The sequence below is a fragment of the Podarcis raffonei genome, chromosome 10 (assembly GCF_027172205.1).
Source record: "Podarcis raffonei isolate rPodRaf1 chromosome 10, rPodRaf1.pri, whole genome shotgun sequence".
Taxonomy (NCBI): Eukaryota; Metazoa; Chordata; class Lepidosauria; order Squamata; family Lacertidae; genus Podarcis; species Podarcis raffonei.
The window spans coordinates 46,388,445-46,407,589 of record NC_070611.1 but is presented as its reverse complement, the minus strand read 5'-3'; the positions used below and the strand labels follow the sequence as shown (position 1 = coordinate 46,407,589).

Sequence of the window (19,145 nt, the reverse complement as noted above, 5' to 3'; positions counted from 1 at the left end):
TGCTACAGAGGGATTTCTGTAGCAAAGCCTCATGGAATTATACAAGACAGACTCTGCCAGCATTTTCTTTTTATTTCATTATATTTATATCCTGTCTTTCCTCCAAGATAGCTTACATGCTTTTCTTCCTCCCTGTTTGATCAAATTAAGAGATCATGAATAGCCCTAGGTCACCTACTCACCATCATGGTTGAGTAGGGATTTGAATCGCAGTCTCCCATGGCCTAGCCCAACCCTTTAATGGTACATTGCAGTACATTTGCTACCAGTTCCCTTTACCAGCCACAGAATATTATGAAATCAAGTAATCCACACCTTTAATTCCATGGTACTATGGGATGGAAGGACCCACTGCTCTAAGACACATGTTGTGGAAACTAACGTTCTGACTGCCTGATGATCAAACCCTGTAGAATCGCAGCTTCAGCCGCAGAGTGAGGGATGCTCAGCTGATACCTCACATGACCTCTTCCCTCGGCTTTGTTTTCCAAATTCAAAGCCAAATCTTGCTGTTTACATGCTCCTTGCTGTTTTCCTCCTTTCCTATCTAACATTGTCAGTCACATCCATGGGAAGATTAAGTGAAACGGAAGGTCGATTGATCCAGGGCACAATTTAAGACTTTCCTGTTCCAGAAGAATAAGCCGCTGACAGGATAAACAGGGCCTGTCATGTTCAAACTGGGAACTCCTGCTTGCTCATTTGTCTGCCCCCCTGTTCTGAGTACGGGAAACATAGAAAACAGCGGGGGGTAGAGGGGGTGGGGGTGGGGTTGCTGTTGTTTTTTTATCTCTGAGGCGGCAGGGCTTGCTAACCGCTAGCTGTTTGGGTGCTTCCTCTGCGAATACGAAGTGCAATGGTGCAAGCTACTAGTATGCTCCACAGGATACCCAGAAAACAACAGAGATAGATCCATTAATTGCTTGTGCATCTCTAGGCCCGCTGGATCAAGTTTGGTTTATAGGAGAAGCATAACATGTATGAAATGATACACCACTCATTCAAAATGCTGAAACCTTGTAAGCTACAGGTTCTTCATCAGGTGTCCTGCTCCCAGTCTTTCTCACTATGGTGAAATGTATTTCTATTCAAATTTTAGTGATTATTTCCGAATTTGCATGTGCACAAATCTGTGTTCTCTTTTGGTGATGCGTTTCCTCTTTTTGGTAGCCATTCCCATACTGTGTGTGGAACTCTTTACAGATAACCTGTACAGTCCTCATAGCAATGTGAGCTTGCCTGTTTGCTTTACAGGACTGAGTCAGAAGTACAAGGGTCAGTCTAGTGTGATCTGTGATGCATCCTCCAGCTGTGTCGTCCTCTGATTTTTCAGCAGCAGGAGAGACTAAACCAAACCTTGGTAAACAGGCTGCAATGACTCCACCATTTTTTCTCATTTTTCTTTTTTCTTTGTAAAAAAGCAAAGCCTTTTGTTCAGATCATCTGAGATAGAAAGGGCTCCTAGTACCTGCTTAATACCTTTTCCCTTCCTTTAATTGGCAAGGACCTATTATCTCTAGATCAGCTCCGCAAAGCAATGACTGGGGATTTATAGTCTTTGATCCCAGTTGCTTTGATTCTAACAGCTTTTAACTTACCTTATTTATTCTGTAAAAGTGAATTCAAGCCAACATTATCTGCCCTGGGTTAAATCATAGCAAATGTGGAAATACTATATTTAAGAAAGCAAAAAGCAGGTGCAAAACACAAAATGAGAAATAATGTGTTTGAGTGGCAGTTGGGGTGTGGGTGTATAATGTATTTTATAGCTTTATAAGATGCCATATATATATATATATGGCTTTTTTCCACTCCTATATATATATGGGAGTGGGGAAAAGGCTACTAAAAAAAAATTAAAACCCCTATCATAATTAAAATTACAAAGTATACAAAAATAGTAATAAACAAAATGCTGTAAAAGACCAATAACATTATTATTTTTTTATTTATTGAATTTATCTCTCACTCTTCCTCCCAAAGAAGCCCGGGGCGTTTTTGTTTTAAACAAAACCAATGCAGTAAAGTGGTCTACAAACAACAACAGCTAAAAGCATTCTGAAAGTGGTTACAGCTAAAAACATTCCATCTAGTGATCTTGAGGTTCCTATGAACAACCATTAAATTCCTCAGTAAACACAGATGTTTTCAAAGCCCTCCTGAAAGTTAGTAATAATGGAGACAGATGCACTAGGGCATTTCACAACTAGACAGCTACAACTGGAAAGGCCCTATCCTGGCTCAGTGCCATCCAGGGAACCCCCAGAGTTAGCACCACAAATAAGACCTCACCTGCCACAATAGGGTCCAAAATGATTGTTACTGGGGAAGCTGCCCTTTCAGGTACTTGGGCCCCAGGCCCTTTATAGGCTTAACTGAGCCATGAAAGTAACATAATGAAACCCTAAGCCTAATGGTGGGGAAACTTAGTCCCTGTGGCCCGATGAGGCTCTCCAGGCCTCTCCCTGTCTGGCCCTCAGAATTGTCCCCAGGCTAGACCTCTTACAGGCCTGGCTTTGTCCCTATATACACCTCAACTGTCCTAATTTGACTGGGACATCGTGAAATTACAGAAGCCATCTTGGCTTCTGACTGGATCCTGGGATTTCCTGTTTTGGCTTCCGCAAGATCACAGCCCCAAAAGATGCCCATTTTGTGGGTGGGGGCAAGATCGTAGCCTCCAAAGACACATATTTTGGGGGCACTCATGGAGGCAGTGGCAGCATAGGCACGGAGGGGGGTAGCCCTTGACACCCTCTTTGTCCCCGCAGCCCTCACCCTCGGCCGTGGAGAGACAATAGTGTTTGAAAACCAATTCATGTGGTCCCTGTGCTGCAGGCGTCTACATTATATTGTTTTTCATATGCTGCTGCTTTCTGTGTTGTGTTAAACTGTTTTTAGCTGTTATTGCATTTTGTGCATTGCCTTGAGACATGCGTGGAAGATAATTAATTAATTAATTACTAGCTTAACAATGTTGTTGCTGATGATGGCAGCAGCAGCAGCAGCAGCAGGAAAGGTGTGTCATTTCAACCAGGGTTCATTATTGTGTGAATGGTTGGGGAGCAGTAACATTGAAAATTATGCCCACGTGGTACCTAAATTTCATCAAAAAGTGCACAGCTTTAAGATTATTTTGAAAATAGATTATCTTCGAGCAAGCTTGTCTGTAGCATATGAGTAATTATTTCAATTGTCTGTTTTCACATGCCGTGGATTAAATGTCCTCTAGAAACATAGGGCAGTTGTTGCAGAAAGTATTATTTTCCCCTCAGTGAATTCCTGATCATTTTCAAATGCTATTTAACAGCAGCCTGGTGACTTTATTTATGTCCCAACACCTGCTTGAATCAGGCATTTAGAGCACAGATTCAAAAAGTTTGGCTTTTCCGTGTTAATTGCATGTTATATTTTATTTCTCCCTTTTGGAATGTTGCACATCTGAGATGCCAGAGGCAAGGAAACATATTAAGCTAAAGGTCAAAGAACTGAATTTGTAACTCAACAAAAACCCAACAAAACATTTGGCCATGTTCCATCGCACTCTTTACTGTTGACATGACTCAAGGGGTTTGTAGATGCATGTTTGTGTGATTTAAAAGTGAAGCACTTTTTTCATTTTCAAAGAAACATTTTGAATATACTTCACAGCACTTCAGAGACTCAGAATCAGAAACATACTTGATGGCTTCATGGGGAGGATTTTTCACTTTTTTAAATTTAGAGGTTCCCACAAAAAGGTAGTTAAGGCTGCAATTTTATGCTTCTTAACAGAGTGCCCCAAGGGCCATAGGATTCCTCATATTTCCCTCTCTAAGGATGGGTGTGTTGTGCTTGGGCCATGTCTGGGCAGCAGGATGTTTGAGCCATTCTCTTTGATCACCTGCTGCCAGGTACTCACAAATTGTGTTTCAAAACCCTGAGAATATACTCTGTCAATGACCAGATTGGTTATAAGAATACAAGTTGACTTTGGTCATCAACCTGGGTGCTTCTGACTGCCATTTTATCTCCACAGTCTAAAGATGAAACATGAGGGGAAAGGTTTTGAAACAGAAGTGACTCACAACCCAGCCCATGCCAAAGCCAACTGTTTGGCATATTTATCAAACTTTTTAAAAGAGTAAGTTGTGGTTGTGGAGGAATAAGTCATTTGTTGTCAATACAGTATTTTCAAGGTGTTCAGTGAAGGCTGATTCCTAGATGTGTCCAAGGCTTTTGTCATCATTTTGGGGTCAGAATCAAACAGTGTTGCCTGGCTGATTCTCATACAGACAAGCAATGCTGGTTCAGTTCGCTAAATGGAAGTGAACTTATTTTCTGGCTGGGAACAATTGGGCTAGAGTTGGGTGTTGGATCGGGTTAAGATGGGGCAGATAATCACCAATTCATGAATTGGTGATTATCTGCCCCATCTTAACCCGATGACAAGATGATGATGCACCAAGCAACCATGTGGTTTTGTGAGATGTGCAGCAATGTGAGGAGTAGCAATCAGGGTGTGCAGTTGAACAATCAAATTACCACTTTACATGTGACGTACAGCACTTGCTACCTCCCCAGCAACACACATGGCCACTGCACTGTGATAATGTAAATTAATCCTGAACATCTTTTGGAACATTTCCTTAGACTTTTGGGTGTCTACCAGCTTGCAGTGTGGATGAGGTTAAGATCAGGTTCCCAGGAAGCCAAATCTTGCATTAGATTATGCAATGCAAAACAAGTCTGCGGATGTGAGCACTGAATGCTAATAACCTTGACAATTTTTATTTATTCAACTTCAGAATTTATAAGCCACTCTGTATTTAAGGAATATCTGAAATAAATTTACAGAGATAATTCCTGCAACCTGCTTCTAGAAAAAGGAGATGTTTAGTAATGCTGTTTTGAAGTAAAAATGGATGTAGTCTCTCTTGTTCCTTTAGCCTACTTTCTCTGCATTGAGTAGAGCGAACAATTCTGCTTCATAACACAGTCTGCACATGTCCCCTTCTATAATGGCTTTACTTTTATAGGGAAATTGCTGAGCATTCTCGATGGATTCTCCCCACTTCCAGGGTCGCTTCTGGCAACCACCATTAGGGAGCTGTTTTCAAAGCTCAATTAGTCTAGCTGTTTGCCTCAAGACGTAAGTGGTAGTTGTTTGACATGCATGCTCAAGTGAGTTCAAGATAGGTAGATAGATAGATAGACAGACATAATAATCTTCTCCCTTTCATGTCCGCAGTAAGAGGAAGAACAAGCAAGTGGTAGGTCCTCTGCATGGGGAACATGGAGAAATGCTATTGGATGACAGAGAAAAGGTGGAACTATTCAACACCTGGGACGCGGGTGGCGCTGTGGGTTAAACCACAGAGCCTAGGACTTGCCGATCAGAAGGTCGACAGTTTGAATCCCCGTGACGGGGTGAGCTCCCATTGCTCGGTCCCTGCTCCTGCCAACCTAGCAGTTTGAAAGCACATCAAAGTGCAAGTAGATAAATAGGTACTGCTCTGATGGGAAGGTAAACGGCGTTCCGTGCGCTGCTCTGGTTCACCAGAAGCGGCTTAGTCATGCTGGCCACATGACCCGGAAGCTGTACGCCGGCTCCCTCGGCCAGTAAAGCAAGATGAACACCGCAACCCCAGAGTCGGTCACGACTGGACCTAATGGTCAGGGGTCCCTTTACCTTTACCTTAAAAGGTAAAGGTACCCCTGCCCGCACAGGCCAGTCTTGACAGACTCTAGGGTTGTGCACTCATCTCACTCTAGAGGCCGGGAGCCAGCGCTGTCCGCAGACACTTCCGGGTCACGTGGCCAGCGTGACAAGCTGCATCTGGCGAGCCAGCGCAGCACACGGAACACCGTTTACCTTCCCACTAGTAAGCAGTCCCTATTTATCTACTTGCACCCGAGGGTGCTTTCGAACTGCTAGGTTGGCAGGCGCTGGGACCGAAAGACGGGAGTGCACCCCGCCGCGGGGATTCGAACCGCCGTCCTTTCGATCGGCAAGTCCTAGGCGCTGAGGCTTTAACCCACAGCGCCACCCGCGTCCCTTTACCTTACTCAACACCTATTTTGCCTCTGCCTTCACCCAAAAGGAAAGCAATGCCCAACCTGGTGATAACAGAATAAATGATGTAAGGAGGGAGCTGCAGCCCAAGATAGGAAAAGAGGTAGTAAGGGAACTTACTTTAAATGAATTCAAATCTCCAGAGTCTGTTGAGCTGCATCCAAGGGTACCAAAGGAGCTCTCTTTTTAAATAGAGGTTAGATGGCCATGTCATGGATGCTTTAGCTGAGATTCCTGCATTGCACAGAGTTGAACTAGATGACCCTTGGGGTCTCTTCCAACCCCAGGATTCTATTGCGTGGCAAGTTTCCTCCCCCAATGAAATGAAGACTCAGACACATTGTGTTAAGGTTAATGGGCGTAAAAGGCCACAACTTTATTGATTACGGAATTGAAGGTATTGGCCTTAGGCATTGGCTCCTATCGACTACCCGGCATGGTGACCGGGAAGGGTTGAACACAAACCGCGGGAGTCCTGTTGAAGTACGCCAACTAGGATCCCACGGGTGTCACCGCTCGGGGGCGTGCCGGCGGCCCTACCTCTCCAGGCTTCGGACAAGGCCACGCCCCCCCTGGGAGTCCTCTACCGGACTACCCCTTCTACTTGGGGGAAGGTGATGGCACTCCCTTCCCCCCTCCTTCTTCCTAAAATTGCCTCATGCCAATGCCTAACCGCCAATACCGCGAAAGTTGTGACGGTTGCTACGAGGTAGGCGAAAAAACCAAAAGGCAGGAAGTGCGCCAACTTGGAAAAAGTCCTACCAGGCCCCTTGCGGCGACCGACCGGAGTCCATAGCAAAGTCAATTCTAGCTAAACCTAAGGGTGGGTGGGATGGGAAAACCGCTCAGCTGCTGGGCGAGGGGGAAAAGAGGGCGGTCCCTGGGCGTGCCTGGCCTTAAGTAGCCCAGGCTGCGCCTCCCCTCACCCGCCGATTGGCGGGCTGGGTTGCAGGCACGCCCAGGGATTCCCCAGCTCTCGCGGGGGCAAGGGAAGCCCCCGCGAATGTGGGAGGGCCCTGCCCGCAACACCCTCTCCTCTGCAGGCTCGGAAAGGGCTTTATCGCTGTGACACCAGGAAAAGCTCCACTTTGTGTGCTTTCTGTTCTCCTTAGTCCAAAAGTAGATACCAAATAAACACTTTAGAACATGTGGGGAGAGGGTAGCTGGGGATTTTCTCACTTTCTGTCAGTAAATTAACCACACATGCAAACAATTATCAAATATCTTCCAGTTACTAGTACAATTCATCACACACTTTGTACTGCCTCTAAAACATTAATGAGAAGCCATGTTGTACACGCTGGAGGCAGATCTGCTGACTCAGGAGTTCTCTTTATTAGGATATCCTTTTTCAAACCTAAAGTTACATTCAAAACTTTACAGGTATTTTTTTTTTAGTACAGTAAGTGCACAATTAGGGACGCGGGTGGCGCTGTGGGTAAAAGCCTCAGCGCCTAGGGCTTGCCGATCGAAAGGTCGGCGGTTCGAATCCCCGCGGCGGGGTGCGCTCCTGCTGCTCGGTCCCAGCGCCTGCCAACCTAGCAGTTCGAAAGCACCCCCGGGTGCAAGTAGATAAATAGGGACCGCTTACCAGCGGGAAGGTAAACAGCGTTCCGTGTGCTGCGCTGGCTCGCCAGATGCAGCTTGTCACGCTGGCCACGTGACCCGGAAGTGTCTGCAGACAGCGCTGGCCCCCGGCCTCTTGAGTGAGATGGGCGCACAACCCCAGAGTCTGTCAAGACTGGCCCGTACAGGCAGGGGTACCTTTACCTTATTTAAGTGCACCATTTGTCCCCATATGCAGTATATCTACAAGTGCTCAGGAATTATTATAGCCCTGACCTGTTTTCTTAAGCTCTTGGGAGATCAGACACACAGATACACAATTTATTTCAACTTAAGGATGAAAGTTATTTCTTTCATCTTATCAAGTTGGCTCTTGCCGCAAAAGCATACATCACAATCAATGCATTGGTCTTTCTGATTTCACATGGGAAAAACCTATAGTCCTGCTGAGTTGTTCTATAAGGGCAACATAGAGATGAGGAAAGAGAAAACAAGAGAGCCATTGGTCTGGTTGTAAGGCGCCTGTCAGACCAGGCTTGGCGAGGCAGCACCATCCTCCATTGATGATCAGGTGGGGTTGGCTCTGATGTGGCATTGCTTCTTGGAGAGCATTTTGTCAATGGAGTTGGGCTTTCAAGTCTCAATGAAAAATGGCATGCTTTTATACCATGTTTAATGTTGGAGCAGCTTTCTTGTAAAAACACGTTTTGGTGCTTCTGCAATTTTAAATCTGTGCTATAGAATATAAATCCAAGAGTTGGGAGCTCAGGCTAGCATCTTGACATTTAATAGGCGACAAAACAGTTCTAACATTGTCGTAAATAATAATAGCAATAGCGTTACCATCAGAAAAATGCTAAATGAAAAGTTTTAAAATGCTATGCTCTGGCAGGGTTTCAGATTCTCAGCAGAAATTTTTGAATGGTGCTAGGCGAAATAATTGAATGGGGGGAGGGGTTACCTACCTTTCAGGGGATCTGCCCGCCCCAATAATTTACAACATAATAAATATGCTTTTAAAAATTAAGAGATTAAAATAACAGTAAAATAATAAAGCAACATTAAATATAGAAGCAGCAGTTGAAATAACTATTAAAACGCAGCACAATAAAAATCAAGGAAATGTCAACTGGAAGGCCAACAGAGAGAACAACACATATGGGGTGGGGTGGTGCAATGTACTTCAAATTGCAATTTGGCTACCACAGAGAACACCCTGTTCCTGGTCTTCTCTCCAACCTCTCTCCAGTGGACAGGCTGTGTGATTAGCCCTGCCTGTGTTTTCTAGTAGGGCAGGCATAGGGAACCTTGGCCCGCCAGATGTTGCTGAACTACAACTCCAATCATTCCTTGTTATTGTTTTCTGGGGCTGATGGGAGTTGTAGTTCAGCGACATCTGAAGGGTCAAAGGCATTGTTGCACACCATCCCAATCTCTGAGTGGTGTCTTTAGGATGCATGGTTTATTTACACATATATACAACCTGAGCCTATGATGGAGGTGCTCACAGCATTAACACCTCAAGTGTGTCTTGCTTCTCCCATAGCCACAGCCCTGGACCCCAGCAGAAATCAGCCAGTTGCTGCCTGCTTCTTTTGATGGAGTTGCTGCTGGATCATTTACTCAAACTGCTCCATCTGTTGCTCTGGAGCTTCTCATTCCTAGCTCACACACATACACAATTTCTAACTCTGGCCTTTGTCTTTCTAACTAACAAGCACAAAGCCACTTCCTTTGTTACCTTAATGGTCCAAACAAGATGAATTTTAACAGGGAGAAATGTAAAGTATTACACTTGGGCAAAAAAAATGAGAGGCACAAATACAAGATGGGTGACACCTGGCTTGAGAGCAGTACATGTGAAAAGGATCTAGGAGTCTTGGTTGACCACAAACTTGACATGAGCCAACAGTGTGACGCGGCAGCTAAAAAAGCCAATGCAATTCTGGGCTGCATCAATAGGAGTATAGCATCTAGATCAAGGGAAGTAATAGTGCCACTGTATTCTGCTCTGGTCAGACCTCACCTGGAGTACTGTGTCCAGTTCTGGGCACCACAGTTCAAGAAGGACACTGACAAACTGGAACGTGTCCAGAGGAGGGCAACCAAAATGGTCAAAGGCCTGGAAACAATGCCTTATGAGGAACAGCTAAGGGAGCTGGGCATGTTTAGCCTGGAGAAGAGGAGGTTAAGGGGTGATATGATAGCCATGTTCAAATATATAAAAGGATGTCACATAGAGGAGGGAGAAAGGTTGTTTTCTGCTGCTCCAGAGAAGCGGACACGGAGCAATGGATCCAAACTACAAGAAAGAAGATTCCATCTAAACATTAGGAAGAACTTCCTGACAGTAAGAGCTGTTCGACAGTGGAATTTGCTGCCAAGGAGTGTGGTGGAGTCTCCTTCTTTGGAGGTCTTTAAGCAGAGGCTTGACAACCATATGTCAGGAGTGCTCTGATGGTGTTTCCTGCTTGGCAGGGGGTTGGACTCGATGGCCCTTGTGGTCTCTTCCAACACTATGATTCTATGATTCATACTTCAGAGGCCATTATCAAGAAACTTGCCTGGCTGTTCCAGCAATGTGAATCACTGCTGGATCCAGGAATTGGAAGGGACTCAAACATTAGTGCCTACCACCCCACCCAAACCCCTCGTAACAGTATCATGCTCACTTTATGACACCACATGATCTCTTCTGGGAAAATGTCACTAGTCTCTTATTGTCCCATAAGGTATTTATCAGATGGCATATACACTATTCACTGTAATTAGATGGTTTGGCTTTCTTACTGGCATTTCCATTACTGTTTCCCATTGCAGGAACTTTCAAATCAATGAACATGGGTTACGTTTTGTGTATTTTCGTCCTGTGACCTTAAGAGCCGCCAGGTAGTTTTAATGAACTTGTGTTTGGCCCAAAGGGGTCCTGTGTGCACTGATCTATTGAGTACTTATTGCAAATATTGGTGACCTCCATTTTCATGTTGTTTCATGGGTGGCATGGAATTTTAGGTATGCAGAAGCACTGAGGAATAAAAGGAAATATGGTCAGCATTTTCAGATAGTTACCTAACTGCTCTTTATTTCTGGAGCTAATGCTTTGTTTTTAGTGCTTAACTCAGATGCGTTGGTTTCAAATATTCAATAAATCAAGCTGCAATTTCAAATAATGAAAATATTAACCACATTTAAAATACAAAGATTTAAACAACAATTTATTTTTCATAACAAGAATAACAGGTACACATTTGTGTGTGCACATATATAAAAACATATCTTTAAATTAAAACATTACTTCAGCTCTAAACTATGAGATCTAGCGAATTATGTAAAGCTGATGAGTAAGGCAAGATACATAACAGATCCAAGGTTCCTTAATTAAGTTGCCATTGTGAGTGCCAGGGTCAGCTTCAGCAGTCTGGGGGAGCTGCCAAGATTTTGCTCATATTTTGCATGGAAGCCACCATATTTGTCAACTCACTACTGATAGTATGCAGCTCCTTTGCCATACTGCAGAAGTCCCCTCTAAGTCCACAAACGGCGTTTTTAATCTCTTCCAAAAGGGTCATGGCTTTTTGTTCAGTGTTCGTACAAAGGAAGTGTGTACCGGGCAGATCAGCAGCAGGAGAATCAATTGCGGCAGCCACAGGGTGTGTATCATGGACCACATTGTCTTCCCAACTCTCAGAATAAGCGCGGCAAGTTCTACGCCTACAACTATCAATGTTTTTGACCGGACATTTTGAATTATCTGGAAGAAGACTTAGGATGTTAGTATTTTCAAATACATCAGGCACTTGGCAGGGAGAAAGGGAATTTGCAATCCTTTCTTTGAGATCGTTAAAGAAAAGAGAAGGCAGTCCAGGTGGTGGTGTGAGCAAATAAGAAGGTCCACGGGAAGGAAAACAATGAGGCTGTGGGGTGTTGTTTGGAACGGCTGACTCAGGGGATGACATTGAGAAAGTGGAAAAGGAGGATGTTGTTCCCATTGAGCCGGCAGAGTCTGAAATGTACATGAAAGAAAAGTACGTAATGTTATACATTATTTGCCAAAAGTAGATATTCATTTTTAAGACCCCCTGGACCGTGCTAGCATCTTACTGAAAATAAATGGAAGTATCTAACTTACAATGTGCCATGTTTAAAGAAACAACAAACAAATTGAAAGCAAAACACGGCTTTCAATACACAATGGAATCTGGAGCTTAAGATAGTGAGATTTATTTATTTATTACCTGGATCAGCTGTTCATCCAGATGGGGCTTGTCCATTTACATTATTGGATATGCAAGTTCAAGGAACAGGTCTTAGGAACTTCCCCTGAAACAGCAGAATGCTGGCAATGGATATGCCTTAAAGTGATCAGGCCTTTTATCCCCGTCTAATCAATACATGGAATGAGAGAAGGGCATTTATTCTTTCGCCTCAGGCAATATTACAGCTCCTGAATGGCAACACTCCACACAGCCAGACTGCATTTGTACTGTGTCCAGTGCGAGGGTCTGCTCAATAGTGTGGAACTTATGGCAACTGACACAAGAGGTGTTCCATGTGACTGATGTGGGAAGCCAGATCATTTGCAAGAGAAAGACTAGATTCAGTAATGCAGTGAAGTTTGTAGAATGGTCCGTTGCAACGGCATTGGGTATGCTCTGGCCGCCTCATGTGTTCCCCTGCCCCTCTCTCTCCCCAATCCCTTTTCATTTCTCCCCATAACCTCAGCATTCCTTTCCTCCTCATATCCCTTTTATGTCCTTTCCCTCACACTAAAGAAGTAATTTTGTGTTTTATTTTCAAGACTCATGAACAGGGCTGGTCCAATACAAATTGCTGCCTGAGGTGAAGGACAAAATGCCTCCCCTTCCTGTTCCATATAAAGAAGCTAAGAGGGGTAGCAGGTGAAACTTGCTTCAAGACTGACTGCATACACTGTACTTTAAAAGCACATTCCCTCCACCCACCCCAAGAATCCTGAAAACTGTACTTTGTAAGAATGTCAGGAATTGTAGCTCTATGAGAGGTGAACTACAATTCCCAGGATTCATGGGGAGTACTTGAAATGTATGGTGTGTATGCAGCCACTGGTGATGATGGGACAGTGTACTCCACTGTATCTGAGGGCAACAGAGCAGGTCATGTAGCACACACAATTCTGTCATCCAATACCTTGCCTCTGCTACTCATCCACCCCCAAAATTGCCACCTAAGGCGCCCCCCCCCAGTCTTCCCAACGGTAGAGCCAGCTCTCCCCATGAACATAAAATGCTTTGTGCATAACAGTTCAGCTTTTTTCATGGCTTGGCACCTGGAACTCCCAAATGTTTCAGTGAGTGAGGGTTGCGGGGAAATGCTGGAAAACTTTAATTCCTTAGTTCTGACTCTTCATTTTGGGATATTCAGTAACTGTCAAATATCTGAACAGACTATTACTGACACGTAGCATTTTCTGTATAGAATTTTACTCACGTGCAATGAAAATAAATGGATACAATCTGTTCACGTGTCACAATTTTTAAAATTGTATGGTATAAAAGTCAGAATGTTAAAAGACTGGGGAAATTGATATGGTATTGCAAAAGATGACCACTAGTTTCAAATAAATAATAGTTTGGGCCTCGTTTTTATATAAAAATAACGGAAGGGAGAAATCATGACCCCATAGAGAGGGAGGGATGTTAAACCCTTCCCCCATATCATGATCACTGTGAAAGTTGTTGGGCCAAATCAGACAATATGGTAGTCTTAGGGGGTGATTTTCACTCAAATTGCAGTGCAAGTGGAAAATGTTGTCCTGTTCCCCCTTTGCTGCATCCCCATTCTTGATAGGGTACCCTGCACCTGCTGTTTTCAAAGTAAAAAACAAGACATGTTAAATGCATATGCACATTTCATGCATTGTCTGGCTTGGCCCAAAATTTGTCCATCATCTTGCAAGCAAGCTATCCTTGACCTGTTTGAATTCAGTATGCGGGAATGGACTAGTTATATAAGTTCTTACAACAGCACTAAACTCATTAAGTTTCACCTTGGCTTCTGTTACTTAATATTTACTATGAAGCTTCAGAAAGGTGCCACTAAGGCTTTGTACACATTAGCAGCTTAAAATGCAGCAAGGTCGTTTTCTCCACTGCATTTCAAGTCTCATTTTTACAATGCTGTACACAGCAAAGAGGGGGTGCTGTTGTACTCAACTAAAGGCATCAAACAGCCGAATTTCTCAAGAAACTAAAGCCTACATATAGATTGTGGCTAATAGCATGTGTATTCAGCTTCAGACACCACTGGTGGTAGTCAGGGTTGGTTCACCCACGGAGCAAAGTAAGGCAGGATCCACAGGGGCAGCAGATCTCACCTCCAAGAAGTGGAATCTTGCGGTGCAATCCTTGGAGACCAGAGCACTCACCTCTACAGTGGCCTCTTGGCAAACAGGAGGACTTTCTGGTCTCTTCCCAACCCTAGGGAGGAAATAGTGTGGTCTGCCCTCTGGGGTTTCCTGAGCTCTGCACCCACCTGGCGTGATTCACAGTGAGCCCCTTCCCCCTTCTATTGTGACAGCCTTTGATTCCCCACCTCCTCTTGCTCCCAATCTAGAACTTTATCCCCCTGTTTTTCTCAATGTAAATCTTCACTCATCCCTTCTTCGGGGGGGGGGGGAGTGCAGTTTTGTGGTGCACCTCAGGTGCCAAAATATATTAGGCTGGCCTTCGGGGTAGCGCACTGGGCCTGGATTAGACAGTAATATGTATGCAGCCATGACCACTTCAAAATAATGTCCACTTGATGTCCCTTTTAAATATAATAAGAGTTTTATCTGCTGTGTAAAGAGAATGGTATAAAAGCAATTACTAGCATCATAGACGTTCACTAACAGTGTCTTAACATCTAGAATCAATGGAACCCAATCCCCTGGGTATTATTCACAAAAGTATTACAGTTTTGCCAAAGCTATAGAGAAATAATTTGGATGGTGAAGCAACAGGCATGTTTCTATGATGGACATGGAAGCCACACACTCACCTGGCCTTGGGGTTGGTTGGCTGCCTAAGCTGGCTGGCTGTACTGTGCTTTGCCTCAAGAAGCAGAAGTTTTTCAAGCTAGATTCACTAGGTTCAAATAATTGCTGAGAGGAAGCTGGAGTTGTGGTTTTCGTTATGCTGTTTCCCAAAGAATCAAATGTTTGAAAAGTTGGAGATTGGTAGAGGGTTTCAACAGAGGCTTCAGTCTGACAGCAAACAAAATCTGGTTTGGTGTTCTGTCTGTTGGTAGTGATAAACTCTTCTGGGCCCAATGACCAAAGATCAAGCAAAGTTTCTGCAACTTTGTGGCTGTATACACTGGACTGTGTCTTCGGAGGAGATTTAAGCATAGCTTTGGAAATAATAGAACTCTTTGATTTCCTGCCTGAATCCCATTTTGAAAAAGTTAAAGGATTTCTTTCTGAGGGATTCAAATAAGTACCTGCAAGGCAACAAAAGTTATGTCACAAAAAATAACAAGTATATAGTTTCATTAGTATAGTATATCTTACATTATTGCCAAGTGGCCTCAAGGTGAATACAGCTAAAAAGCAGAAATATAACAACAGAAAACTACAGTATAAAGATCATACAAGCAGCAGATAAAAGCAGTAAGACCAGCAGATAAAATCCAGACAAAACATCAATAAAACAGCAGGGTATCCAGTACTGTTAAAACTCCTAATAGGGCAAGTACATTAAATATATATAGGTAATGTAAGGGGGAAAATGTGGGACACGGGTGGCGCTGTGGGTTAAACCACAGAGCCTAGGACTTGCCAATCAGAAGGTTGGCAGTTTGAATCCCCGCAATGGGGTGAGCTCCCGTTGCTCGGTCCCTGCTCCTGCCAACCTAGCAGTTCAAAAGCACGTCAAAGTGCAAGTAGATAAATAGGTACCACTCCAGTGGGAAGGTAAACGGTGTTTCTGTGCGCTGCTCTGGTTCGCCAGAAGCGCCTTAGTCATGCTGGCCACATGACCCGGAAGCTGTATGCCGGCTCCCTTGGCCAATAAAGCGAGATGAGCGCCGCAACCCCAGAGTCGGCCACGACTAGACCTAATGGTCAGGGGTCCCTTTACCTTTACCTTAAGGGGGAAAATATAATGCCTAGATAGTGTGCTATTAATTTTTCTTTATTATTATTTATTAAATTTGTATAACACCCTCCATCTATAGATCTCAACAGTTCACAACATTAAAATATCAAAAGTTTTTTTACAAAACCACAAAATACATAACAGCACATCCACTGCCACACCTGCAGATGTAAAGGAGAAGTAGAGCTGTGTGTCATCAGCATATTGCTGACAACATACTCCAAACCTCTGGATAATCTGACTCAGTGGTTTCATGTAGATGTTAAATAGCATAGGGGATACAACTGAACCCTAAGGAAACGCACATTGAAGGCTCCACGGGGCCAAAGAACACTCCCCAAGAATCACCCTCTGGAAATGTCCATCCCTATTTCAAATAAGGAAATGTCCACCCCTCTTTCAAATATCAGCCATAAAACTATACTATGACTTGAATATAACCTGATGAAACCTTGTTATTTCAAGCCTGGTTTCATGTAGCTAATCTATGTTACTGCACTTAAATATCTGTAATTATGAGCTATAATAATATTGTATTCAAATTTGTCTTGCTCAAGCTGAATGCTGATTTAGTGACTATAATACAGCCCTTAATGGCTATGTGTCCTATTTAAATGCTAATCATCTAGAAGTAGTTTTCTTCCTAGGAATCTCCATACCAATTTTATTCAATTGCCTATTATACTGTACAAATTTCAGTAAGGCAAATGAATGATCAAGAGTGATAAGGAACTAGGCTATATGCAAGCACAGCAGGGAGGGGAGGACCAAGCGCTGGAAGTGCCTGACATTAAAGATCCATAAACCTGACCTCCCACCCAAACATCAAGTTCAGGAGAATGCTTCAAACCAAGCGTTTCATATGGGAGGCAAACAAGGGAGCCGGTAAAAGACTTGCGTCAAAAGGAAACCTGGTCATTCCCCACCAGATTCCTGACTCTGAGATAAGGAGAAAAATGCATGCGCACTATTTGAATAGCAATGCCCATCAACTTTGGGGGGAGCCTGTCCCCCTCATATATTTTATGGGGGCCCTAGGAGTTGGCTTCTATACCTTTCAGTGAAAACCTCATATTCAGTCTTCACTGAGGCATTATGCCTCAACATGACAAGCAGTGGGGAGTTTCTCAGTGTTCGGTACTGAAATCCACACTCATCAGCTCCTCTGACTTTCCTGAAGACTCCCAGGTGAAAGTAAAGACACTATCCTAATTTCATGTGTGCAAAATGAAAAGCTAATTTTCTGAGTGGGGGAGAAAAGGAGAACGAGTCAAGAATTACTGTGTCTGTGTAACTTGCTGGAATTCTCTGCTGTCCTAATCCATCCCACTTTCCTGCACAGATTAGCTGCTGATTAGTTTATAGAATTATGCGCATCCCTATTTCCCTATGTGGCAAGTACTTTTTGATGAGAGAACCCTAGCAAAGATTTAAAATCACAAAATATGCAACAAAGTAAAATGTGGAAATATAGGCTTGAAAGCATTCCCTTCTAAGTTACTGGCAAAGTTTTCCTCTTCCCTTAGCATAAAAAGAGAAACCACATGTTTTACTTACAAGTTCTTCAGAGGTAAAATTCATGTGCTTTTCCATTCAGCAGTAAGAAAACACAGACAATAAAACTTATATTCCAAAGTAGGAAATGTTTCTAAATTATTTGTATAGAAAAACAAAATTGGGCTTGTGTAAACCGTGCAGTCTGAGTCTTTTATTTCTAAAAATAAAACAAGTTACTCAACCTTAACTCCCCAGATGTTGTTAGACTACAATTCCCATCCACCCCACCCTATTTGTACTCTTGCAATAAATATGCAACTTCACAGAAATTACGGTACTAGTTGCAAGGGCTTCAGACTGACATGAGAACAAAATATTGTTCATTTCATTGTTTAAAAAAATCAACAGATGGATTGTGGTTTGTGCTTACTACAATCTGCACTTACTCTACTCTTTATCCCTCTGTTCTACTATCTTTGTCAGTCTACTTAACCTTTCAAAAAGATATTCCTGCTGACAAAATCAAGGATGTTTTCACAGTTTGAAACATAATGAATCTGAAAGTCTCTAGAGACACAGCTGATGACCCTCTTTGGAAAAATCAAATGTCATAAACTATTAGTATTATCTGACTTGTGCACATTATTTGTGGAAAGAAGCCACGTAAGGAATGAAAAGCCAGGGAAGTACTTTAGATTAAATCCACGGCATTTTAATAACATAAAACTGTACCACTAGCATTAAGAGAAGGCAAGAGTACGTTCTCAGCAAAACAAATTAATTGAGATTTGACAGATTTGGATGTAACCCATGTTCAATTTGTTATCATTAGGGGTTATGCTGAAATTTGTCTTTAGGAAGTCTATTCTTCAAAGTGAATCCCAACCCCTAAGTTAGCTTTGGTGAAAATGGAATACAGTGGTGCCTTGGTTTACAACCATAATCTGTTCTGGAGGTCCGGTTGTAAACCAAAACAGGTTATAACCCAAGGCACGCTTTCGCCAATGGGGCCTCCCCCCAAAAAAAGGGTTGTAATAAAAAAAATGGGTTGTGATCCAAAAAAAGGGACACGCACTTCCGGGTTTGACGTGGTTGTAATCCAAAACAGTTGTAAACCAAGATACCACTGTATTTCACTGTTATTATTATTTTAAAAATTAATTCTTAAATTGAAATTAACTTAATTTTGAGCGGCTCTATTCCTCCAAATATCCCAACTTTATTTCAGTCTACAAGATGGCAAGGGATTATTATTTTCTGGCAAAATACAGAAAAAGAAGCACTTAAGACACTTCAGTGTTACTGTAGGATACTTTCACACTGTGTGTGTGTGCGCGCGCGCGCGCGCGCGCATTCTCCCACCTACATAGTTTTAAAAGCAGAAATAGGTATGTTATGGAACACAATAATGAAAATCATTTCAGCTTCTAATCTGTGAGATCTTCCACATCACTGTCCGCACCCCACCAAGGAGACAAGGCCCAGCATGAAAATAGAATCCTGGTTTCTTGAGTCCACCAGCTCCCACTGCTTACTTTTCTATCAATAATATCTACCACCTGAGACCCTTTCTGTGTTCTTGTATGACATTGTTTGTCTCTATGGCAACGGTTTGTGAGGTTATAGAGAATGCACTAAACTGTGTTAGTCACAACATGTCATGGCAGTAAATTCTATTGTTAATTTATGTTCTGTAAAATACTTTATTTTGCCAGTCATGAACCAGCCGCCAACCCATGTACTTAGTTCATCTGACGTTCTAGTACTGGGCCTTGAGGCAAAGGGATGTGACAGCCTCAGGCAGCAGAATCCACAGGGGCAGCAGAACTCAGCTCCCAAGAATGCAGTTGCTGCTGCCATTGTTGTAGCAATGTGCTCCTTGAAGCCATGGGTGTAGCCAGGGTTTTTGTTAG

At 43.2% G+C, this 19,145-nt stretch overlaps 1 protein-coding gene across 3 annotated transcripts in view; it reads right to left on the bottom strand.

Annotated features, from left to right (window-relative positions):
• Nucleotides 1-10,808: 10,808 nt before the first annotated feature.
• ENTHD1 (ENTH domain containing 1) overlaps nucleotides 10,809-19,145 on the bottom strand; it is a 36,107-nt gene continuing 27,770 nt past the window's right edge. For all 3 annotated transcript variants that reach the window (XM_053406050.1, XM_053406053.1, XM_053406052.1), the window contains exons 7-8: nucleotides 14,639-15,079; nucleotides 10,809-11,624 (exon numbers count right to left, since the gene is read on the bottom strand). In XM_053406050.1, coding sequence (XP_053262025.1) covers nucleotides 11,032-11,624; nucleotides 14,639-15,079 — 1,034 coding nt within the window. In that variant the 3' untranslated portion in view covers nucleotides 10,809-11,031. The remainder of the gene's footprint in view (nucleotides 11,625-14,638; nucleotides 15,080-19,145) is intronic.